The sequence below is a fragment of the Lentinula edodes genome, assembly GCF_021015755.1.
Source record: "Lentinula edodes strain Le(Bin) 0899 ss11 chromosome Unknown C8R40scaffold_17, whole genome shotgun sequence".
In the NCBI taxonomy this organism is placed as follows: Eukaryota; Fungi; Basidiomycota; class Agaricomycetes; order Agaricales; family Omphalotaceae; genus Lentinula; species Lentinula edodes.
The window spans coordinates 460,036-482,557 of record NW_025764323.1 but is presented as its reverse complement, the minus strand read 5'-3'; the positions used below and the strand labels follow the sequence as shown (position 1 = coordinate 482,557).

Below are 22,522 nucleotides of genomic sequence, written 5' to 3'. Positions count from 1 at the left end.
TTGGAATGCTGATACTGACCGAAGTCAAACCTAAGCGTTAGAGCTTTAGAGGATTAAATATGGTTCAACGTGAACATGTCCTTTCAAAAGTAAAATAATCACAGTGAGGGATTCGTGGATTGCGCGCACCTACTTGTAGGCACCCTTGATATCGACAGTCCCTTGTTAACAGCTTTAAGTTTACCTGACTGCACCTGAGCCCCGTCATTATTCGTAGTGTTACGACGGAGCACTTGCAGGAATATTGGAATCAGCATACCATGTACCAGTGCAAAATTCGCCTTTGCCCAATTCCATGAAATTTCGTGTTGAACCCTGGTTAAACCTTTGACAACACCGTCGACAGGGTATGAAAGGATGAGAAGGAAGACCAATATTCAAACCCAGAACCGGGTTGAAGTGTGAATAATCATCACCATACACCTCCCACTTCTTTCAGCCAAGCTGTCACAGGTAGTGGGGGCGGGATAGGCTTCGAACTGCTCTCATCCCACTTGAAAAATTGCAACACCTTCCGAATAAAGTCCGCTCTGGATGATAGGATATGTCCTCCAAGGGGCTGTTTCACGAAGTTGACCGTCATGAGGAAATTCCCTTTGCTAACATATGTCAGTGGCATTACCAGACTACGCTGTCTGGACGGCGTCCCAAGAGGCATCCTGGCTTCATGGACACTTTGTGTGGATGAACTAAAAACAGACAAGGAATTGTCGAAGAGACTGGAACAAGAGAAAGGCTTCTTACGGGTTGAAGGAAATCTCTGTGGAGGCATTCATGAACAAGTAGAGTATATCTTTTAGGCCCGAGAATACGATTGCATGGAATCTTATTTTTGACCGTGATACACAATCGGAATGCAAGCACAACAACATCGACTGTGGAAATTATTGCTTATCATTAACATTAGCGCTCGGGAAATTCAGTCCCGGAACCGGGTGTTTACTTGATCATCCCTTTCCCTAGCCCTCGCTCTATCTGACCACCATGTCCTCAGATGACTCGAATAATCAACCTCAAGCGAGCACAAGTGGAAGCGGATACGGAGAAATTCGAGCCTCTATCGACGTTGACGCGCTAGAAAAGTATCTAGAGAGGACTTTGAAGGGTGTAAGGCTACCACTTGGTGTTAAGCAGTTTAAAGTGCGTGTACACTTCATCCACCAAGTAATAATTCGATTGCTCATCGTTTCACAGTTTGGCCAATCAAATCCGACGTATTTCCTCACAGACGCTAACAATACACGCTATGTTCTGCGCAAAAAACCCTCGGGCGCCCTTCTTTCTAAAACGGCACACCAAGTCGAGCGGGAATACACCGTGTTACACGCTTTACACCAATACAATCTCCGTCCAACTACTTCCTCAAACTCACGTGTTCCAGTTCCAGAGCCGTATCTTTTGTGCACCGACACCTCTGTCATTGGCACATCATTCTATGTCATGCAATTCCTTGACGGACGTATCTTTGAAGACGCCAGGTTACTGGGACTACCTAGCCCGAAAGACCGAGAAGAATGTTGGATAGCCGCCATACGCGCTCTTGCGGCTCTTTCGTCTATCGACCCAGCTGATATTGGGTTAGGTGAGTATGGACCTCCGGGAGCTTATTTCCCCCGCCAACTCCGTGCGTTTAGCAAAATCGCAGAAGTGCAAGGTGCTACGCGGGATATCGATACAAACGAGCAGGTTCATCAGATTCCCTTTTACGAATCAATGTTACGTTGGTTCCAGACGCATTTACCCGATGAGTCCAGGATAGGAAGAAGGATCGTTCATGGGGATTATAAACTCGATAATTTAGTTTTTCATCCAACACAGAACGTCGTCATTGGGATTCTGGATTGGGAATTGTCGACACTGGGAAGTCCGTTGGCAGATTTTGCCAATCTCACTCAGCCGTGGAGTATTAAACCAGAGTATCTTCCCACCGATGGCGTTTTCCGACAGAACGTTAGAGCGTTCAAAGGTTTACCAACTAATATTGGAACGAGCGAGGAAAACTGCGCTCCGGTCCAAATAGACTTGTTGGAAAAAGAGTATTGCAGATGCATGAACCTCGAATATCCATTGAAAGATATCGTGTTTGTAAAAAGTTGGATGCTGTTCAGAGTCAGTCTCGCTCCTCCCATAATATGTATCTCTACATTCATCTCAACCTTCGCCTATAGACAAGTATCATCTCACAAGGCATCGCCGCGCGCGTAGCTCGTCGTCAAGCATCTTCAGCAAATGCAGCTCAATATTCTACCTCCGTAGACCTTTTTGGTGACCTTGCGAGAAAGGTCGTAGTTGATTCTGGTGAGGATGTAGAAGGAGTGAACGAAGGGGCAAAGCTGTAGTCATCTTGCATTTGGATCGATAAATGTTCACTTGCCGATGTAGAACCAATTCAACCGATACTGCATATAGTACTCTCATTCTTCAACACCCACTCGATCTCTCCCTAGATGAGGCCGAGCGAAGCTAATGCATAGATATATATATCTTTGATGCTACAACAGAAATCCACGCACACCCTTCTTCCCCACCTCTTCTCTCGGGTCTCTCTCCAAGCATACTACCCTGCGAAATTACGCCTAATGAGACTAAAACTTGATCTACTTATCCTTCCAGTTAGATGAGATAGGATGAGTATATAGAAATAACTCACTCGTGAACGAAAAAAACATTCCAAAGACTTCACGTCGTTCCAGACCCAGTCGTATCGCAATAATAAATATTCTTTACATGTAACCCTCCCCTCGTCTTGCATACTATGTTAACCAGAATAAAAGGGTAAGTACAATAATGAAATGACAAGAAACGGGCCCCAAAAAAGCTGTTTCGGCTCTGCAGGGAGCGAGATTACATGGTTATAGTTGTAAAATAACAACTTACACCCTTCCAAAACCTCCCCGTTCTCTTGCTCCACCTTACATGGAGTACCAGCCTTGTGCAAAACCCACTTCGGACATGCTTTATTCTTGTCTTTGGCGATAGCCTCTACGGGTACGACGGCTGTGGATAGAATGCCGAGAAGGAGGAGGAGGAGCGGGAGGTTAAAGTGGAATTGGGACTCGCGACGGCAGACTCTGCTGGGACAGCGGCCAGTGGTGATTGTGCCAGAGGAGGAGGAGGAAAAAAGCTTCATGATCAATCGTCGGGGTATAAAAACAGCAGCGGCTTGAACAATTCCGCGAGAGGGTGCAGTACTAGTTGATACGTTCAGCGTTGAGAGAGGAACCTGCCTGTCTAAAAAAAAGGGGGAATATTCAGATTTCCAGGGTTTATGAAGTTTGAAATTTGATAGCCGAATTTTAATAAATCTTTCCAATTTTTTCGCACCCCAGTGTCACAGGACCCCTGATTATACCCTATGATCCCATATGAAAATATTGCCTGATCCTGAGGGATTTTGTCCGAACCAAAAGTAGAATTTTGGGAGGGACTTTTGTCCGAATTTCCCTCCTACGGTGCCCGACTGGGCTCAGGCCGAATTTTCCATCAGCGAGTCTAGATTTTATGTCACAAGCAGTAAGCGATATTAAGCGCTTAATATTCGGACCTTTGTTCCGGTTCACACGTGTTTGGTTAACGCGTTCAACGTCGTTCTCCCAGTCCGCTCCCCAGTACATCCATCTTTCCGTGCTGCAAACGTACAACTTCTTTGAATATACCTATCAATAAATGTCTTATAACTTTGACTTGAGCTTCTACAAAATGAGAATCAGATCTTCATTACATGTATAAGTCGTGTAGTAATGATCTTTTCAGTGATAGCATGTGTACATGCGGAAAACACACGAAAAAGGCATGGATTCAAGATATAAAACATCGACATGCATGCCAATAGGTGCCTCGTACCCTTTTCCCTCTTGCTCCAGTAGTCCAATGTCCGAATCAGAGGCAGAGGTAGCCTCTCAGTTGATTGCTTCACAGCCCGAATCCGAGGACAACATTCCAGAGTCTTCCAGTCAACCCCGAACTAATGACAACAACAACTGGACAGGTAGAAATCAGTACCAGAACCGTCGTAAGCAGAAATATTTATTTATTTGGTTGTATAACTTACAGTTTCTACAATATCAGCTAAGATTGGTGATGAGAGTGTCCATCAAGCTCTGCTTGAGTATCATCGACGGAACATTACCAATAAGCAAACAATTTCTGAGTTACTGAAGGCCGACTATGGTATCATCCTCAGGTAAATCATATGACATTCTATATCTTGAATGAACCCAGGACCAACAAGTCATAGTGCATCGTCTGTAACCCGACACAAGAAGTATTGGAACATTACTGCAAGTCAGGTGACAACAGCAAAAATGGCAGAACTCGACAAACGGCAGTTAGTGTTTGATGAAATGAGTAAGGATCCAAATGCAAAACGAGGGCCGAAGACTGTAAAGGAAAATATTGCAAGGGTAGCAGGAGTGCATCTTACCCGGTTTAGTATTTTTATGTCAATATCTCATGCAGATTCTGACAAGCTCATACCTTACTATAGAGATTTCATCGAGGCAACAATGCGGGATCAACATCCGGAAGGATTTGCAAATCGTGAACCAACTGCGAAAAAAATCCATCGAAGTGTGCTTGTCTGTGTTGGGCCTCACCAGGAATGGAGCGGTGATGGTCATGATAAGTTAACTGGTATTGGGTTCCCAATCTGGGCTGTTCGGGATGTGTGGTCAGGCAAATGGCTTGGAATTTGGGTTGTTCCCAATAACCGCCTCAAAGACACTATTGCTTATCTATATCTTAAGCTTGTATATGAGTATGGAGGTATGTCTGATTATTGACAATGATTTTTCTCTGACAATGAATATATATGATAGGCATTCCAGTACAAACAACAACTGACTGTGGGAGTGAATTAGTGATGGTTTATGGTTTTGCAAATGCACTTCGGTATGCAAATTTGCTATATTGAGCTGTCCATTAATTTTTCTGATACTATGTCTTTATGTACAGAGAGGCATTTGCTGGTGATATTCCGGTTGAGCAGGTGGCTGCTCACCGCTTCCTCCAAAGTATCCACAATATAACTATTGAACATGGGTGGCTCCGATTGCGGTTAGAATGGGGTGACAATGTCAAGATTTTTTGGGATGCCGGAAATACTGTCTACAATGCAGCAATTCCAGAGCACTAGTAAGTCATTAATATTGTTGTCTGTTGACCTCCTTTCACAATCTACAGCAATCTTGCCAGGTGGTTGTGGTCAAAATTGATCCAATCTGAGCTTGATGATTTGCGTGACAAATTCAACAATCACCGTTCACGGAAGGACAGAGGTAAATGGTTACCAAGTGGATTGTCTCCAAATGTGGCATTTTCACTTCATGAGAAGTATGGAGCAGTTAGTGGTTTGCTTCCTGTTGACAGAGAGATTATTGGAAGGCTCATGGAGGATATTGGTGGTGAGGAACTGGTCAGATTTGTGTCTGTGGCATATGCAGCAAAGGCACAACAAGTATTCAATGGTGAACTTGGTGCTCCTCAGATGACAATGCAGAATGTATGGCATATATTTCAAGACATGCTACCACATATTTAGTTGAAAATTATATGGGAGTTGTGTTGAAACCCAACTGATAATAAAGTAATAGAGAGAGTAACTCTTGAATTAAAGTGAATTGAGTAAGTATCAGAAAGTCATGCACAAGAATAGAATGCTGGGCAAGGAGATATCAAAAGAATGATATAAATTATGAAGAGCTAACATAACTTTGACAAATCACAGAGTTGAATCTGAGTGCAAATGTCATTGCAATGATGTTTTTGACAAAACTTTTGGATTTCTTCAATGCCACGGTCCCAGTCACCAGAGTCTTGATATTTGCTATATAGGATTTTCCATTAGTGACAGGTTGAATATCAGAAATGAACATGGAGTACGTGTGAGCTTGAGGGTCAAACAATGTGACTGAACTATCAGGACCAACAACACCTGTACTCTTTACCAGTCAGCAAAATGTCTATCAAAAAAGTCACAGTATCCTTACCCTGAAGATCTGCCAGCATATATTCCCCTTTGGTATGCTCAAGGACATGATGTGCAAATGCATCTATCAGTTTCCCTGCAAAGTCATCATCATTGCAGCCAATCATGGAGTTCCCAGAGAATTTCTTCTCTTGGTATAACCCCGAAATTGTAAGCAGCGGGACAACTAAGAAGGTGTTATACAAAAGACTACGGTCATCATTTTCAATGCTTTCTTCCATAGGTAGACCTCCCGAAGGAATAGGCAATATAGTTGTGCCCACAAATGCATCTGTGATATTGAATTTAAGACCTGTGGGATGTGGCTGCGAGTTAGAAATTGGATGTATATGGTGTTAGAAAGTCAATACCTGAACCTGGTATACTCACACCAGCCAGCTTGGCCCGCTCATTGAAACTCTCTGCAAAACCAGATGCTTGGATGAGGATTTCAAATTCTTTCAGCAGCAAATTTCTGTTGGATTCAGTAGTGCTGCCAAGCTCAGGAATGCATTGCAATAATGCCACTGGTTTGGCATTGTACCGGGCCTATGATTTTGGAGTATTGAATATCAGCAGGCTGAGAAAAAAAATTGGTGGCTACTCACCTCAATGCAATATTTGAAGGAGCCTTTCCCTCGATACCCACCTTTGGGAACACCACCTTTGGCAAAACGGCGCCAGTTCCTTGGGACGTCAATGGTACACTCTTCCATACTTTGAATGAACATTGTGTCTCCCCATTTGGACAAATGACACGTCAACTTCTTGAATGAATGTGATTCATATTCAATGATAATTGGAGAAATGGATGAAGGACGTCGGCTCCAGCTACTTGTATAGGTGCTTTGAGGCCTCAATGAAGTTCGAGATGCCTGGGAGCCTAGAATATTGTTCAAAAATGCTGATGCCATAGATTATTATAATTACCTTCAGAAATAGGTGTACTTAACTTCATCCGTTTGCGAGATTTTGTCGGTGATACTCGGGATGACATATCACTATCAACATCATATTGTTCATCCTATTTTAGAACTTGGGAATCAAAATTTAGTTTGTTGACAAATTTGAAATTTCACATACAGGGTGAATAACACGAACACAACATTCGATTCCGAACTTGCGGTCAGAAAAGTCACTCTTGCTTAGCTTCCCACTGCTATTCATCTCCATAAATAGATGTTCAAGACTTTCTGACCACTTAAGCTGTGCAGGTGCAAGTGAGTTCTTGTGCTTGCCAGAGACAGATGTATAAGAGATGTGGGATCTGTGTATGCCTTAATCAAAATAGCTATAACAATCAGAGAAAATGAAACACACGGAGTCCAATCGAGATATGCATTATGTGCATACTTTTGAACAATACCGGCATGTGCTGAGGTAGCAAATCCCTCTTTCATAAGGCTGAGGAGTTTTGTAAAGACCGTTTCGACAGTGAGACTTGATGCATACTTGTCGCCATATGGGCGCAAATTGACCTGCAAAAGTGCTAAGCATAATGAAAATGTAGAAAATAAAAACCAGAAGTCATGCCTTGGACTGTTTGTGATTTGGATACAGCAACGAAAGTGAAATTTCTACAGCAAGAACTTGAGCACCACTAAGTTTACGCTGATTAGCTCTTGCTTCGATGATTGCGGTCCCTCTTTGTAGATTTTTATTCTGTTTTGTAGCAGTAGTATGCTGGTTCAATCGCTTCTCAGATGCTGATCCACTCCAAGCAGCAGCACGATGATGGATAGCTGATACGGAAGCTGACATGCATGATCAATATTTGATTCTCGAGTGACAATTAAGTGAAAAGAAAGACCTTGTGAATTATTTCCAGTTTGGTCATTATCTGTATCACTTTCTCTTGGACGCTTCTTCAACTTCTTTGCACAAGGACCACAGTGAATATCTGCAAGGTTCTCATAATATACACTACAATGTTGGCAAGCTGGAAAACTCTACATAAAAATATAGTTAGTTGAATTTGTCAGGTAAACGAAGTAACTACAAGTACCTGTATAGCTTTCTTCTCTGTCATTGTCATCCCTGGTTGTGCGAGCTTCCGACACTTTGCACAGATAGCATTTTCCTCAAGTCCGGTGTATTCCTTCGAGCAATTAGGACAGAAGGGCATAGGAAGAATGGAAAGGAAGGAGATGTATTCCAGCACTACTTGGTGACTCCTTTTATACCTCCTCGCATAAATTTTTGCGCACAGACCACTCTTGAGTGACACGATCTTGAATAAAATACAAAATGGGGAATTTGGAGCATGTACACAGGAGGCGAGTGTGCCCAGACTGCAAACAAGCGAGTGCAATTTCCTTGATTTTGTCATAGTTCATTGCCGCCTCACTGGAACGCTTTTTCGAAGTTTTCCCTTAGTAGTTTAGCATTGTGGCGTGAATTTCTCGCCACTCAACACCATGCATTAATTTCGTTCCTCTGGTAGGATCCTGCACTATCCTGCATAACATTTTTAACAATATCTTTGAGATTTATACAGCATTGTAGTGAGAATTCGTTCTCCCCACTCACTGTGTCTCTAAATTTGTTCTTCTTCTGGGGTACTGTATTCTTCGTTCTCTCTAACAATATATGTAGTATTGTAGCGAGAATTTCTCGCCACTGACTACCCCTCACTAAATAGTAGCTATTATAATGTACTTTGAGGAAATAAAGGAATAGCAAAGCGGAGAAAGGTCAAAGCAAAGTTATAAGACATTTATTGATAGGTATATTCAAAGAAGTTGTACGTTTGCAGCACGGAAAGATGGATGTACTGGGGAGCGGACTGGGAGAACGACGTTGAACGCGTTAACCAAACACGTGTGAACCGGAACAAAGGTCCGAATATTAAGCGCTTAATATCGCTTACTGCTTGTGACATAAAATCTAGACTCGCTGATGGAAAATTCGGCCTGAGCCCAGTCGGGCACCGTACCTCCGGCCATGGTATAAGCGCCCAAATTTTCCGACGTCGGCAGAGTGCAACTGGTTGTAAATTTGGTTCATTGAATTTTCTTGTGCAATTTATGGTAAATTTTAGGGTGTTTTGTCCGAATTTTTCATTCTGGCTGCCGCCTATGGTGATCTTTTGTCCGAATTTTCCTATGGCTAGAGACCAAATTTGGGGGGGTGTCTTGTCCGAACCACCGTCTGGGATCATAGTGTATAATCAGGGGTCCTAGTGTCACCCCGAAGGAGACGAATTTTAGTACATAGATCTTATTCTGATCTTATTTATATAAGCTCTGGGGAAAAAACCCCCGGTGTACCGAAAGTAAAATCTTGACAATGATTTAGTGACTTGTCTTCGGTCCCCAGCAGTCATTCAGAGTATGCTTATCCAAAGTCGTACGTTGGTTTATGAATCTCGACATGTACCGGACTCACATATACGTCCACCCTGCACTGAGTGCCAAGTTGAGTATATGCGAAGAAAGTTATTCATGCAATTTGTATATTGGGGACTACAGCTTGTTATGAACCCTGCTTGTTTAAGAAGGCATCCACGGAGATGTCCTTCAACCCTTGGACCGCAACCCGTAAGAAACCTTTCTCTTGTTCCAGTCTCTTCGAAAACTCCTTGTCGGCTTTCAATTCATCCACGTCCCAGTGCGCCCAAACAAAGCGACCATGAAGCCAGGACGCCTCTGGAGACGCTGCCCAGACAGCATAGTCTGCTGGTAATGCCACTGACGTGTGTGTTAGCGACGGGAACAACACCTTAACGATTGCAATTGATGACACTTACTCTCATCCCACTTGAGATTTTTATCCGCAAACTTTGCCGTACCTTCTGAATAAATAATGCCTGGATGGAACGATATGATCTGAATTTCTTCAACGGGGTGTTCATCCGCTATTCTTCCGGTAAGCGCAGTGAAGGCCGCTTTGCTTGCAGCGTATGGAGTTGAATTCGGACCAGGAATTATGTGGATAGTGGACGTAGACACATTGACCAGATTAAGTTGCTGGCCCTTAGGGCGCAGGGGTTGATTGACAAAATTGACCGTCATGAGGAAATTACCGCCAACGTTGGTATTGAAACCCTCCATGATCTCTCGTTTATCCATTTTCAACGTATCAGGCCCCAATGGGTAAAAATGAGCGGCATTGAGCACCAGCACACGCACAAATATGTTCTGAGAGTTTAGGAATTTCCAAATGGAGGAGATAGACGCGTCGTCTCCGATGTCTCCTTGGTGAGCGATGAATTCAGGAGTCGGGGTCGAGTTTTTAAACTCCTCGCGCAGCTTTACTGCCGCAGCGTCCAATACAGCGGTTCTGCGGCCTACGATAATGATCTTGGAGGCGCCTGCTTTAGCAAACGACCGAGCGATTTCGAAGCCTATCCCGCCCCCACCGCCTGTAATAAGAACTGCCTTACCAGCTTGGCTAAGAGAGGCCTTCGTTGGTGAGATGGCTGGATATGTGTCGCGATGAAAAGTACGGGTGACATTGAAACTGTCGAGGGACATTGTTGCCCGGTGGGGAAAACGCCTCAATCAAACAGAGCATATTTTATATACCTTGGAGGACGATGCACATGGCTCGGTGGGTCCATTCACTGACTAAAGACATGTCAGCTTCTCTATCTAGTCATGTTAGTAAGCTCTACGAATATCCCGACACAGAAGGATTTCTTTCGGATAATTAGTAACGCTTGATCGTAATCCTGGTCAGATAAAAACCATTCAGGGGTACTACTGGGTCCTCACCACAACCATGTCTCTCGGTAGTTTCACTAGCACTCTACAACATCGGTCAAAGGCCATATATGACTTGAGCTTGAGGAATTCGGCGTCTTATAGGATTTTCGTCGGAGCGAGAATGGACTGGCTTCTGCTGGCTTTGTATAATAACAGGCGACAGTGGCACAGTTTGCTTGTAACAACAGCGACTTGGGGTCGACGAACACCAAGTCGACATCGTTGTGCATCTCGTTCCAGCGGGAGGAGGGATTTAAAAAAGACGATATGAATGGATTATTTCAAGTCTCATACGAAGATATAGGTATGATTATTGATAGGAACTCCATGGCATCGATGAGAGGTCGTTTATCAAGTTTGAGCTTCAAACCAGGTTTCGACTAGATGTACATGGCGAACGTCCGCCTTTCAATATATTTCGGTCGGTTATTGAAGGGTTTCTTTGTCATGATAATTCAGAGAGAATTCTTGTTCATGTGTGACCAGAGAGTCAACTTCGACCAAGTAATGTTCTCTGTTTTCGGATGATATGATTGGTTGAGAAAGAAGTAGATGATAATTTCATGAATGCTGTGCCACCCCGATATGGATAGGAAAGAAAACGGCAGAACTTCCTACTCTGAAATTTTTCCTATACTCCTCCAACAGTAAGTACAGAATTCCGACTCTAAAATCCGATCATTGAAAGCAAGATATTACTACTCACTGGCGAGAGTTACCAAAATACCTTCAATCTACTAAGTCTAGAACCGAAGGGGCGTACAAAATACACATAAGTGTGATTTTATTGTAAAGAATGTTTTCTACTGTATTCATTCCTTTATACCCGATTTTTGCATTGGTTTTATGGATAGCAATTATTACGCATGTTCTATATGTATGTTGAAGGTCTGTAAACCTATTATTCCCAGCATTCTACGAGATCTACGTGTTTGACGAGGATGCAACTGTAATAGCAGCAGGTGGAGGGGGAGGAGGAGATTTCCCACGCGAAGTACCCATTGAAGCAAGTCGAGCGCGAAGCGCATTCACACTTGGTTTCTTCCCTAATAGACGAATCTTTGACGGCGGAGAAGATATGGGGGATGAGGAAAATTTCGATGGTGTAAGGTTTCTTGTTGATGTAGAAGGAGCTTCAGTATCTTCTGACACCGCCTGACTCGGAGGCGACGACTGCGCATTTGGTTTTTCCTTCCGGCGGTCCGGGCTCAATTCTGGGTCTCTCTCTCGTCGGTTGTGTTCTTCTCCGCCAGTCCGAAAGCCACTCCCGTTCCCATTCCCAGCAGGCGTTAAAAAACCAACAACCACACTCCAGAGGTTGTTTCCACTCATCGCCGCACTCACTCCTCCTCCTTGTTCATCCTGCAGCACACCCTGATCTGCTACCCGCGCAAGCATCAGTGCCTCATGTGTGTCCCGCCGCGCAACGAGACTACTCGGGGGTGGATGCTCGTTGTTATCTAAAGCCCATGACCAAGACCAGCCGGAGGACGCGAGGAGGGCAGTTTCGATGTTGAATGGAGATGAATTATTGTTGGAGAGATATGGTGAGTTTGGGGATCGGGGACCATGATGATGATCCTCTTCCTCTTCGCCACTCCATGGTTCTTCTTCTTGCTTCATTTTCTTACTTTCCCTCTCAACACTCCCTTTCAACGCACTCATATTCCTAGTCGTATCTTTCCTAGCTTTCTGTAAATGCTTCCTCCGTCTCTGCTCTATAGCTTTTCTCGTCCCTGAAAACTTATGTTCAAAGAACGTACGCCCAGCGATATACCTTCTCACAGCGCGTTCAGAGATCTCGCCGATCAGTTGCGGAGGGATTGAGAACGCGGGGAGATCGGAAAACGGCTCGAGCGGGCGAATGACACCTCGGGTCGATACTCGTTCGCGAATCATGAGCGAGTCGAAGAGGGAAGGAAATTCCTGTGATTGGGAAGAATAGAAGGAAATAAAAATATTGAAAGTGATGCAGAAGTCGGTACAAAAAAGCACTCACGGATGTCTCTGAGTACACGATTGGATCTCCTGCACACCTCTCTTTATTTGGTAGGGTTTCCTTACGGGCCTGTTTTGTACGATGAGTCTCTGCAAGAGCTATATGTGTACTAGTGGAACCAGACGAAGATAGTGATGCCATGGAGTCCTTCGAGTACGATGGCAACGGCGAAGGCGGCAATGGAATCCGTAACGACAGCGGTGATTCTCGTAGCTGAGACATGGTTGCTTCTGAAGACATTGATACAGGTAAACCCTCGATCCCTTCCAGGTGGTCACTGTGAACCTGTGATACGGTCGTTGATGAAGAAGGCATACCAGAAGATGAAGCGGGCAGTGGTATAAGCCGCGGTGAAGGCATCATCGACGTGGTCGGTGACGAGGTCAAATGTGATACATCGATCATGTTGTCCTGACCGTGCTCTGGCACCAGTGGACTGCTATCCGAAGAGCCCACAGCAAATGATCCTGCATTTGCAAAAGCCATGTCCAACTCCAGAACAGAAAAAGACGTGTCTATTGAAGGTAAAGGGGAAGACGGAAGAGGTATAGAACGTGGGGACTTCGGGGATGAGAATTCAAGATGAGGGTGAAGAGAGAGTGAGGGAACCGGCGGGACCTTTGTATGTTTCCACTTCGGGGGAGTGTTGACCCCACCTTCGTTTGGTGCCTTCTTCGTTTCTCTATCACGACTCAAGTCCAAATTTTGGTCCATCTTTGCGTCGTCATTCAACCTCCGAATGTCCGAACCACTCTTCCTCGACCGAAGAGCGAACATTGATCTGGACTTCATCTCATTCCGACCGAATTCACCTTGGTACTCCGACGCTGACCTCTTGAGATCGGGAATCGGATAATCGGAACCAGTTGATTTCCGCGACTTCCTTCGTATTGATAGTGCGCTCTTTGAAACAATTCCGCTTCCACTGATAGTGAACGACTTGATTGATCGAGGAGACAATGGTGGTGAAGCGCCACCCGTCTCAGCTCCGGATCCGACCAGCGCTGAGGTAATGGATGAGGACAGAGAGGACAAGAGGCCTGTTGGGGAAGACTCGCTCGCTCGCTTCTGTGGTGTGTTTGGGGCATCATCTGAGTTGTTGGGAAAGAGTGGCATCCCTGTAACGTATTTGCAGAAAATAGCCATAGCGCGGAAACAGTATTTTGCAGGAGTGGTGAATGAGAATAATACTGGAAGAACATGGGCGGTGTCTACTCATTGGAAAGGAATTGACTTTCAGTTGAGTGGGGGACAAGCTTAAACAGAAGGCGAATACATACCGTCATACAACTGTAGATGCACAGGCGTTGGTTTTCCTTTAAATCTTTCCTCGATACCATACAGAGCCGGATAGAGCGCTCTCGTGGTATCTCTGATAGGAAACTGCTCAGGATAAACAGCTTTGTGCGCACTATATATATATTTCAACAAAATTCCGGGATATACTAAAATCCACTCACACATATATCCCCTCATCTCTCAAGACCTCTTTGTCACTGATTACAAACATCAACGGCGGCAGCCCGCCCAGATACCCTAGCGCCGGACTAACTAGTGGATGTCCCAACAACGCATTTGTCGTATAGAGCTGAATCTGCTGCTGTATACTTAGAATTTCGCCATTTTGAGCTTGTAAAATGATTGAATCGTAAGCCGATTTGTTTGAATCAAATGGGTTCGCATGATCGTACGAAGAATTTGGCAGTGGAAGAGGGGTAGTTGCGCCTACGTTAATTGGCATGCCATTCGGTACCTCGCCAGAGCTTGGAGGATCGGTATTGGCACCATTAACGGGGGCGTTGGAGTGAGTTTCCGATGTGCTAGTCCCAAAGGTCAAAACACTAGCGTTGGGGTCTCCTTCGCCTTTGAAGACTGCTCGAAATCTTTGCTTCAGTCCGGTTCGTACTCGGCCAGCTAGTTCCTCATCTGGAGGAGGCCAAAGAGTGCTAGGTTTGTGTAACGAAAAACCGTACGGCGGCATCACGTCCGTAGCCGTGTTCGTGTGGATGCTGGGAAAGGAATGTGTGAGGTCACACCAAGGGGATACGAGAATACCCCCGGCTGGAAGAGGAAGGGAGGCATCTCGGAGAACTTGTAGGAGAGCAAGTATGAGGCCACCGCCTGCAGAATCGCCCGCAACAACAATGTGTGATGGCTTCACGGGCAAATGGGAGGCTCCTGGAGGAGGTCGAATCAAATAAAGGTCTGTGAACGTCAACGTCAGCTCTTCGCTCTACGATGGTAGAAGAATGGAAGGATTGACATGATGCAACGAGGTCCTGTATTGCGCAGGGAAATGGATATTGAGGTGCCAAACGATAATTCATAGCTGTTCAACACAATGTTATAGTGAAATTTTGTTATACCTAGTCAAGGTCGTACCAAAAACTCTTCCGTTGATTTTCCTAGCATATCGCTGGATGCTATACCTACGATCACATATTAGACACCAGTTCAAGTCAGTTAATGACCAGTTACACACCTTTCCTGATCTACGCTTCCGAAATAATATCCACCTGCAGTGGATGTGTATATGATCAGAGACAGAACACAAAACCGAAATGAAGTCATTTACCTCCATGAGCGTATAGGATACATCTCATCGTATCCATATCTTGGTTATAGGTGGCGCTTTCACTTTGATCCAACATAGGTTCATGCTTTTCATCGCGTTGAGTATTCCCTCTATCTTTATATCTACGTTTAGCTTCTTGCCAGTCTTTTTTGGCGGTGATCCACTGAGCATCTACACTAATGATTTCGTGAGATGCACGTTCAAGCGTAAGTTGCTCTTTACTGATAAGACTCACCCGTCAAGGCTTCTAACCTGCCACCATTTAACGCCTCCGACCAGTTTCACAGCAAGTTCTTGGCCACCAAGTGCTGTTATTAGATATTTGGCAGCCTCGTCACAAGATGACATCGGTACGCGGACACGAACAACGTGTACCCAAGGCGGAGACGGTGTTCTTGTATTAGAAAAGGACTGGATGTCTTCTACGGGGTGACTGACCCAGAATTCATAGATAAAGACACAAATCTAGAGAAGTAAACTCACAGAGTCGCTGCTTCCAAGAAGGCCTGAGCCAGCCGGTGAGATATGAGATGTTGCTCAAGCCCTTGAATTGGATAGACTAACCTTTACAACCGTAAAAATTTCATCGTATATTAACTCATCTTGCCGCAACTGCACCAGTTCGTCCTTCTCCTTCCCTTTGCTCCCGTTATCCTGCACAAAATCTCTTCTAATCTTCTCCAAGTAATGCTTCACCAGGGTCCCTAATACAATCGGACCTACGCGCAGGCCGACACTACGCGTTAGGCTCATTGTGCCGGCGCCTGTGCGGTTGTCGACAACGAGTTAAGCTACGAAGATTTGAAGGTAGATAAAGGTGGTAGTGGTCAGAGTCCGAGAACCGCAAAAACAATCGGCCGCTCATGACCAAGTCCAAGTAGCCGTCCAGATCTGACATGGCCGGGATATCCAATTTCCCCACGTGGATACGTTTCCGGGCCGTGTCAATTTAGACCACTTCGTTTTTCCTTCAATGGAGGCTTCATTTATCCTTGCTTCGATGTTCACAAAGTGAAAAACACAGGAGCTCTCCGAGAAAGATGGGCATGATGATGATGAAGCGTAGGAATTGAAATTTGGAACGTTGGGAGCAAGTTTGGAATTTTGAAGCCATACTATCTATGTCTTGATTTTACGACCATCCCCGCCTATAACTTGATACTTCGCCTTCAAGTTCGTTCCGACCTTCTATCATACCCTTATATCCTTACCGATTCCCAGGACCATTCTCCTAGAAGCCGGTGCTACATATCCAACTTGCTGCTGTTGAGACAAGTAAATCAGGGTTATTACTACCCCCCTTTATTATGGATATAAGACGCCCTCAAATTCTCACCAGCACTCAAATTCAATCTTAACCCACTACTTCATCATTGCGATCAACATTAAACCTTGTTGCGTGCCTATACTCTTAACCATCATGAAGTTCTACGCTATACTCTCTATAACTGGTGCCTTGCTTTCCGCCGCTACAAATGCGCTTCCTACTCGTATCGCTGAACGTCAACCCACCCGCCAATTCGGAGGATCGAGGCCTCCTCCCAATTCACCCCATCTGGCCCATTACAATGGTACCGGTAATGGCGGCGACTATGAAGACGAACCCGAAAACGATACTGCGTCTTATACTTTCACCTTCAGCAGTACCTCCACCTCGAGCACCCCCACTTCGACCTCTACAGCGATGGAGTCATCATCGGATCTCCCGCTTCCAGTCGAAACTCTGACACAGATTCAGTCGATCGTCGTTCCGATTCCCACTGGAAGTATCGCCCCAAGTTCGCCTTCATAGTGGAAAGGCGATGGGCTGCCGCAGTTGACTGGCGGAAGTAGGGAGAGGTTTTGCGTATTCCGAGGCGTCAGTGGTTAGTGTCCAGATCACGCATTCCAATCCTCAAGAAAATTTGCTAACAATTCACAGATATTACATTAATGCGTACACATTCAAAAACTGAGAGGCATCGGTTAATCCAAACATCATCATTCGAACCCACTCTCATGAGGTTTTTGATCACCCGCCAATCTCTCAAGTAAAGCATCCTCAGCCGCTGCTAATTGCGCACGCTCAGTTTCAAACGGTAAGTTTCTTTCTGACCCCTATCGGAGAAATTCGAACTAACCCCTATTTAGATGCGAAGATATCAGTTCACAATGACACAAACGAACTTCTAGGAGTCGTTGCTCAGAAACCAGCACTCTCGAGTATCGGTGACGCTTAGCGAATACATGCATGTTTTAAACCTGCATAGATTCCCACCAAAAGTTCCGAAAATGTTGTGAATCGCACTTTGTATAGCAGAGCCCGAACATAATACCAGAATATAATATTGAATGAACACTTAAAGAGTTGCAGATATGAGATTACGCACTGAAGTCCACAACTTACATTGCGTGGAGTCATTCAATTGCACCCTAAGAAGGACCTGATTTAGTGGAGCAGCCCCCCCCCCCCCCCCTATGTCGCGGGCAATGTCGTGTTCATACAATAATTACGCAGTTCTGAGACGATGTAAACCTAATAATCATAATATTCTGTTTGGGACTCGCTTCCGTTCTTATCATTAATCATAATGACACCAACTAGAGACGGCCTTAATTGGAAAATTCCTTCCATGCTCCTATACTATCAAGAGGAACTTATACGAGCAGCCCAAAAAGAGACTACTACCGTGACGGCACCAGGCTCTGCTCTGAAAATAGTATAAGACAAGTGAGTCAAGCCTATGTCATATGCGGCTGCTGTTATTAGTTTCGTCTCAGTCTACCCTTTTACTCCCCCCTAGCTCTCCTTTGATCCAGTATAAATTCATTGGGCCTAAACTTCGAAATGCATCAATTCAACTCATTCAACTTTTCCTCATTGAACGGAAAACTTTACCCATCTACCCTATACAATGAAATTTTCGACTCTTCTGCTCACCGGAGCTGTTTTGACCTCCACCGCATTAGCACGTCCTTCGAGGCTTGCAGAGCGCGAGGCAACTCGGAGATCCCGAAGTTCGAGACCATTCTCCGGCTCTTCTCACAATGGTACCGGTAACAACACCGACTCCGGGGTTGAGCTTCATGCCGGCACTACCAGCACCTCCCTCCACGACGAATACAGCACGAATTGGGCTGGTGTTATCATCGAATCTCCACCTTCCGGTCAAAACTTTACCACAGTCACAGGCACATTCGTCGTTCCGTCGCCGACAGGTAGTGACGGAGCTGCGTCAGCGTGGGTGGGGATCGATGGTGACACAGCGTCACAATCGATTTTACAGGCCGGGGTCGATTTTAAGATCAGCGGTGGACAAGTATCGTATGACTCGTGGTACGAATGGTTAGTACCGTGCTAGTGCCAATTTTGTAGAGATTTGTACTTACGCCCCTTCGCAGGTATCCGAACTATGCTTATGACTTCTCCAATCTTGCCATCTCCGCTGGCAATACAATATCAATAACAGTTCACTCGACGAGTTCAACTACTGGCACAGTCACCCTCACGAACAAAAGTACCGGTAAAAGCGTCAGCCAATCTCTCACTGCCCCAAGTTCATCGGTAAGAAACATCCACATACATAAATAAAATGCGAACCTTACATCAGCTAACAATTCATAGGCCGCGCTGAAAGGCCAAAATGCTGAATGGATCGTTGAAGATTACGAGCAAAACGGCAGTCTCGTTACATTCGCGAATTTTGGGACCGTTACGTTCTCAGGGGCGTCTGCATCTACATCTTCGAAGACAGTGACCCCTAACACTGGAATAAAAGTCAACATTGAGCAGAATGACAAAGTGCTTACAAGTGTAACGGACAGTTCCACGTCGGTAACGGTAAAACATACGTAGAGTTAATGTCTTAGACACTCGACCCAATTTATGTCTCACTCAATTAGAGTATTTTTGATGTTTTATGACGCGTACCATACTTCTGTAAACTCTTGCGACTGTTTACGAAAATATACTCTTCACCGCCTGCTTGTCATAGCTTTGGTAAAAGCGGCCATAAGCTAAGTTGAGCGCCGAACGTGATAGTTATAGCTAAAGACAGTTGAACGTCGATTTTATTCTCACGATGTACTCACGACTTTAACATTTTCTTCCTGATTGCATTTATGGATCTTCAAAATGATGCGCTCCCATTTCTTCCATTCTCCAGGGTGCACATATACAAGAAGTCGTCATACCAGAGTCACTGATGCACTGATGACCGAGTCGAGACAAGTGAGTCTGAATTATTGCTCCTATTTCCCCTTTATTCTTGGGTATATAAAGCCTTCGATTCCTCACTTGGACGTAAATTACAACTTAACCCACAACTTGATCCTTCCAGTTAACACCTTATCCATTCTGCGTCTTATTCATCATGAAGTTCATCGCTATCTTCATCACCAGTGCTTTGCTTGCCACTGTCACAAGCGCACTACCCACACGTCTTGCTGAACGGAACCCCGCTCATCGTTTCCAAGGATCGATGCCACCTCCTAATTCGCCCCACCTAGCCCATTACAACGGCACCGGTGATGGTAGCGACAACGAAAATTACCCTGAAACCGATACCATCACCGCTGCTAGCACCTCTACCACGACCACTGCAGCTGAAACAACCCTGCAGTCGTCTACAAAGCCTCCGCTTCCTGTTGAAACAATAACAACAACCTATTCGATTGTCGTTCCGACGTCGATTGGAAGTGACGCAACTGCGTTGGCGTAGATGGGCACAGAGGGTGGTTAGCCGCAGCGGGCTGGCGGAATAGATTCCCTGTCAAATATACACCAGTGGTGAGTTTTATGACTCATTTATGATAGGCAATGAATAACTACTAACGTCTTCGCGAAGGCGACCGAATAATATCCACAAGTTTTTCGAATTTCGGAAACTCAGTCAAAAATCATTATACGCCTGGCGAGTGTAACGCACACCTTTCCTACACATCCCAAGTAACGTTCTTCGGAACTGTCGACTAAAATGGTTGGGTCGCGCGACCCACCAAGTAGGCCAATCTATCGCGAGCAGAGTTTATTTCACGAATCGTGGTCTGGCCCCGAGAATGTGGATTAATCATTACATATTAAAATTCGATGCAGAGACGATCAAGTCACCGAACCTCACCCAAACCACTCCAATTCTGTAGAATGTCTCTATGTATGTAAACGCAAAATAACACATTTGAATTCCCACTCTTTGGGTCCGAAAATATTAGACGGAGAATATCAGGCTCCAGCCAGGATCTCAACATTTCGCGATATGAAAGTTAAGAATTTGAGGTAAGCGCTGAGGCCCAAGGTTCATACGTTGACCCGGCGGTTAAAAAGCGCCCGGTGCATATATGTCTTACATAACGAAATCGCCTCCAACAGTTCTTCAAATTCTTGTTCTCATATACATCGTATCTATGTGAGATATAGCAAGTCATGCCCGACTCATTCAAGGTCTCTGCCGAGGTCCATCGTCATTTCTACCAACATACACTAAAAACATATCTCTTTGCCGAGTTTCACCGTTAGTTTTCCATGCAACAAGGTTTAATTCATCCGTAGAGTAAGAATTTACCGGTTATCTCGGACAATTCAACTCGTTTATCGATACTTTCGATGTTCTTGTCAGGTACGTACAGTATAAGACTCTACGAGGTCTTCTCTTAATGGAAATCTTACTTTTATAACAATGTCCCTCGACAGTCTCAGCCTCACCAAAACTCATCACCACGATACATACCCAGCCATCTCCCCGACCAAGCCGTCTCTCAGCCAAACTGGTCGGGCAGTTCTCATCACAGGAGGTAGTGGCGGGATAGGCTTTGAAATCGCTCGGTCGTTTGCTAAAGCAGGTGCTTCCAAGATCATCATTGTAGGCCGCAGGAATGCGGTCTTGGACGCTGCGGCAGCTACATTGCGAGAGGAATTCAGAGACTCAACGACTGAATTCATTGCTCGACAAGGAGATATTGGAGACGACGCTTCTATATCCTCCCTCTGGGATTTTCTAAACTCTCAGAATATATTTGTACGCGTATTGGTGCTCAATGCTGCTCATGTCTCCCCATGGGGACTTGACACGCTGAAAATGGATAAGCGAGTGATCATGGAAGGTTTCGACGTCAATATCGGTGGTAATTTTCTTATGACGGTCAAGTTTGTCAACCAACTCTTGCGCCCCTCGGGTCAGCAGCTCAATCTGATCAATGTCTCGACGCTTATGATTCATGTAATTCCTGCACCGAATCAGACCCCATACTCGACAACAAAATCGGCTTCCACTGCGCTTTTTGGAAGAATTGCTGATGAACACCCCGTCGAGGATATCCAGATCATAATCTACCATCCAGGAATGCTTTATTCGGAAGGGGTTGCCAAGGTTGCAGATGAAGATTTAGTCAACTGGGATAAAAGTAAGCAATGTTTATTTGAGTAATGCCTTTCTTCATTACTAACACGCTTCAGTGGCATTACCAGCAGACTATGCTGTCTGGGCGGCGTCCCCGGAGGCGTCCTGGTTACATGGTCGCTTCGTATGGGCGCACTGGGATGTTGATGAATTGAAAACAAATAAGGAGTTCTTGAAGAGAATGGAAGAAGAAAAGGGTTTCTTGAGAGTTGCGGTGCAGGGTTTGAAGGAGATTTCTGTGGAGGCATTCTTGAACAAGTAGGGTCTCTATTTACGTGTTTCGTAGTTACAATTTGCATAATCGTTCCTCCAGAAACATATGCAGACATTTCTCTTCAATGATCAATTTAACCATTGCCGTTCCTGTCCTGTCCCTTTCTTGTCATTACCTCCGAGTTCCTTCCCATACGATGGCCTTGCAAAAATACGCAAATGTATCAGTAGGCTGGTCTTTTCTTCCTCAGTACATGTTCTAAATTCTGGCTCAGTACATTCGTACAAGCTCCTATTCTTCAACACACGGTCACCTGATTTCCAATACCTATCCCCGGGCGTTGTCATCACTCTAATGCAAAGTTGAACAGTTGATTTACTCGCGGTGTTCTCCGCGAGATATGCTTTGAGGGACTCTTGCAAAAAAACGCTACTACGTATCTGAGTTGCTGCCCCGCTGCCTAAAGGACTGAGTTGAGTCAAGTGAGTCAAGACTATTAACATGCATTCGCATGTGAGCCTCCTTCGTCCGGCTCGGAGGGGGCCTTCGGCCCCCTCCGTTCCAAGTACGTCTCACATGTGGTGCTCGCTTCGAAATTCTAGTTTCGAGGGGTGTCGGTGCTGGCGCACCTCCATAAAACAGTTTTCAAGACACTATAATGATTACACAAGGATGATATACTGAGCAAG

At 45.0% G+C, this 22,522-nt stretch overlaps 10 protein-coding genes across 10 annotated transcripts; 6 read left to right on the top strand and 4 right to left on the bottom strand.

Moving 5' to 3' along the window:
• The first annotated feature begins 622 nt into the window (after positions 1 to 622).
• C8R40DRAFT_1104329 (kinase-like protein) lies at positions 623 to 2,397 on the top strand. The gene is made up of 4 exons (XM_046228058.1): positions 623 to 689; positions 745 to 1,140; positions 1,195 to 2,109; positions 2,169 to 2,397. Exons 2-4 carry the CDS (start codon positions 985 to 987, stop codon positions 2,337 to 2,339), a joined length of 1,242 nt encoding a protein of 413 aa, XP_046086568.1. The 5' UTR covers positions 623 to 689; positions 745 to 984; the 3' UTR covers positions 2,340 to 2,397.
• A 1,346-nt stretch (positions 2,398 to 3,743) lies between these two features.
• C8R40DRAFT_1104317 (uncharacterized protein) lies at positions 3,744 to 5,557 on the top strand. The gene is made up of 7 exons (XM_046228057.1): positions 3,744 to 4,012; positions 4,069 to 4,183; positions 4,238 to 4,426; positions 4,487 to 4,764; positions 4,818 to 4,890; positions 4,954 to 5,133; positions 5,182 to 5,557. The coding sequence occupies exons 1-7, from the start codon at positions 3,769 to 3,771 to the stop codon at positions 5,537 to 5,539; spliced, it is 1,437 nt and encodes a 478-aa protein (XP_046086567.1). The 5' UTR covers positions 3,744 to 3,768; the 3' UTR covers positions 5,540 to 5,557.
• A 143-nt stretch (positions 5,558 to 5,700) lies between these two features.
• On the bottom strand, positions 5,701 to 6,681 carry C8R40DRAFT_1045384 (kinase-like domain-containing protein; the record flags this gene model as incomplete). The annotated part of the gene is made up of 4 exons (XM_046224301.1): positions 5,701 to 5,813; positions 5,946 to 6,278; positions 6,337 to 6,514; positions 6,574 to 6,681. The coding sequence occupies 4 exons, from the start codon at positions 6,679 to 6,681 to the stop codon at positions 5,701 to 5,703; spliced, it is 732 nt and encodes a 243-aa protein (XP_046086566.1).
• A 2,391-nt stretch (positions 6,682 to 9,072) lies between these two features.
• Positions 9,073 to 10,600, bottom strand: C8R40DRAFT_1272422 (short-chain dehydrogenase/reductase). Its single transcript, XM_046234071.1, has 2 exons — positions 9,714 to 10,600; positions 9,073 to 9,654 (listed from the first exon to the last, which is right to left on the bottom strand). Exons 1-2 carry the CDS (start codon positions 10,438 to 10,440, stop codon positions 9,440 to 9,442), a joined length of 942 nt encoding a protein of 313 aa, XP_046086565.1. The 5' UTR covers positions 10,441 to 10,600; the 3' UTR covers positions 9,073 to 9,439.
• Positions 10,601 to 11,595: 995 nt separating this feature from the next.
• C8R40DRAFT_1170550 (uncharacterized protein) lies at positions 11,596 to 15,998 on the bottom strand (the record flags this gene model as incomplete). The annotated part of the gene is made up of 11 exons (XM_046231555.1): positions 11,596 to 12,597; positions 12,671 to 13,881; positions 13,951 to 14,081; positions 14,131 to 14,875; positions 14,934 to 14,999; positions 15,053 to 15,099; positions 15,153 to 15,186; positions 15,246 to 15,421; positions 15,481 to 15,678; positions 15,729 to 15,751; positions 15,810 to 15,998. The coding sequence occupies 11 exons, from the start codon at positions 15,996 to 15,998 to the stop codon at positions 11,596 to 11,598; spliced, it is 3,822 nt and encodes a 1,273-aa protein (XP_046086564.1).
• Positions 15,999 to 16,480: 482 nt separating this feature from the next.
• C8R40DRAFT_207281 (uncharacterized protein) lies at positions 16,481 to 17,251 on the top strand. Its single transcript, XM_046234345.1, has 2 exons — positions 16,481 to 17,110; positions 17,167 to 17,251. Exon 1 carries the CDS (start codon positions 16,666 to 16,668, stop codon positions 17,035 to 17,037), a length of 372 nt encoding a protein of 123 aa, XP_046086563.1. The 5' UTR covers positions 16,481 to 16,665; the 3' UTR covers positions 17,038 to 17,110; positions 17,167 to 17,251.
• Positions 17,252 to 17,704: 453 nt separating this feature from the next.
• Positions 17,705 to 19,287, top strand: C8R40DRAFT_1104293 (putative aspergillopepsin). Its single transcript, XM_046228056.1, has 4 exons — positions 17,705 to 18,059; positions 18,123 to 18,570; positions 18,627 to 18,789; positions 18,850 to 19,287. The coding sequence occupies exons 2-4, from the start codon at positions 18,140 to 18,142 to the stop codon at positions 19,078 to 19,080; spliced, it is 825 nt and encodes a 274-aa protein (XP_046086562.1). The 5' UTR covers positions 17,705 to 18,059; positions 18,123 to 18,139; the 3' UTR covers positions 19,081 to 19,287.
• A 310-nt stretch (positions 19,288 to 19,597) lies between these two features.
• On the top strand, positions 19,598 to 19,945 carry C8R40DRAFT_1069474 (uncharacterized protein; the record flags this gene model as incomplete). Its single annotated transcript, XM_046226113.1, has 1 exon — positions 19,598 to 19,945. One exon carries the CDS (start codon positions 19,598 to 19,600, stop codon positions 19,943 to 19,945), a length of 348 nt encoding a protein of 115 aa, XP_046086561.1.
• A 641-nt stretch (positions 19,946 to 20,586) lies between these two features.
• Positions 20,587 to 21,921, top strand: C8R40DRAFT_207223 (short-chain dehydrogenase/reductase). Its single transcript, XM_046234344.1, has 2 exons — positions 20,587 to 21,623; positions 21,676 to 21,921. The coding sequence occupies exons 1-2, from the start codon at positions 20,900 to 20,902 to the stop codon at positions 21,879 to 21,881; spliced, it is 930 nt and encodes a 309-aa protein (XP_046086560.1). The 5' UTR covers positions 20,587 to 20,899; the 3' UTR covers positions 21,882 to 21,921.
• Positions 21,514 to 22,359, bottom strand: C8R40DRAFT_1104284 (uncharacterized protein). The gene is made up of 3 exons (XM_046228055.1): positions 22,108 to 22,359; positions 21,676 to 22,059; positions 21,514 to 21,623 (listed from the first exon to the last, which is right to left on the bottom strand). Exons 1-2 carry the CDS (start codon positions 22,334 to 22,336, stop codon positions 21,962 to 21,964), a joined length of 327 nt encoding a protein of 108 aa, XP_046086559.1. The 5' UTR covers positions 22,337 to 22,359; the 3' UTR covers positions 21,514 to 21,623; positions 21,676 to 21,961.
• Positions 22,360 to 22,522: the final 163 nt, after the last annotated feature.

Excerpts from the sequence above, each read along its gene's own strand:
- C8R40DRAFT_1104293 (XM_046228056.1), top strand. The coding sequence starts at position 18,140 with ATGAAATTTTCGACTCTTCTGCTCACCGGAGCTGTTTTGACCTCCACC. Across the intron at positions 18,571-18,626 it reads TATGACTCGTGGTACGAATG|GTATCCGAACTATGCTTATG; the intron begins GTTAGTACCGTG and ends GCCCCTTCGCAG. Across the intron at positions 18,790-18,849 it reads TCACTGCCCCAAGTTCATCG|GCCGCGCTGAAAGGCCAAAA; the intron begins GTAAGAAACATC and ends AACAATTCATAG.
- C8R40DRAFT_1104329 (XM_046228058.1), top strand. The coding sequence starts at position 985 with ATGTCCTCAGATGACTCGAATAATCAACCTCAAGCGAGCACAAGTGGA. Across the intron at positions 1,141-1,194 it reads TTGGTGTTAAGCAGTTTAAA|TTTGGCCAATCAAATCCGAC; the intron begins GTGCGTGTACAC and ends ATCGTTTCACAG. Across the intron at positions 2,110-2,168 it reads AAAGTTGGATGCTGTTCAGA|ACAAGTATCATCTCACAAGG; the intron begins GTCAGTCTCGCT and ends CTTCGCCTATAG.
- C8R40DRAFT_1104284 (XM_046228055.1), bottom strand. The coding sequence starts at position 22,336 with ATGTTAATAGTCTTGACTCACTTGACTCAACTCAGTCCTTTAGGCAGC. Across the intron at positions 22,060-22,107 it reads TAGGAGCTTGTACGAATGTA|TGATACATTTGCGTATTTTT; the intron begins CTGAGCCAGAAT and ends AGACCAGCCTAC.
- C8R40DRAFT_1104317 (XM_046228057.1), top strand. The coding sequence starts at position 3,769 with ATGCGGAAAACACACGAAAAAGGCATGGATTCAAGATATAAAACATCG. Across the intron at positions 4,184-4,237 it reads GACTATGGTATCATCCTCAG|TGCATCGTCTGTAACCCGAC; the intron begins GTAAATCATATG and ends AACAAGTCATAG. Across the intron at positions 4,891-4,953 it reads GGTTTTGCAAATGCACTTCG|AGAGGCATTTGCTGGTGATA; the intron begins GTATGCAAATTT and ends CTTTATGTACAG.
- C8R40DRAFT_207223 (XM_046234344.1), top strand. The coding sequence starts at position 20,900 with ATGTCCCTCGACAGTCTCAGCCTCACCAAAACTCATCACCACGATACA. Across the intron at positions 21,624-21,675 it reads TTTAGTCAACTGGGATAAAA|TGGCATTACCAGCAGACTAT; the intron begins GTAAGCAATGTT and ends AACACGCTTCAG.
- C8R40DRAFT_1272422 (XM_046234071.1), bottom strand. The coding sequence starts at position 10,440 with ATGTCCCTCGACAGTTTCAATGTCACCCGTACTTTTCATCGCGACACA. Across the intron at positions 9,655-9,713 it reads AAATCTCAAGTGGGATGAGA|TGGCATTACCAGCAGACTAT; the intron begins GTAAGTGTCATC and ends CACACACGTCAG.
- C8R40DRAFT_207281 (XM_046234345.1), top strand. The coding sequence starts at position 16,666 with ATGAAGTTCTACGCTATACTCTCTATAACTGGTGCCTTGCTTTCCGCC.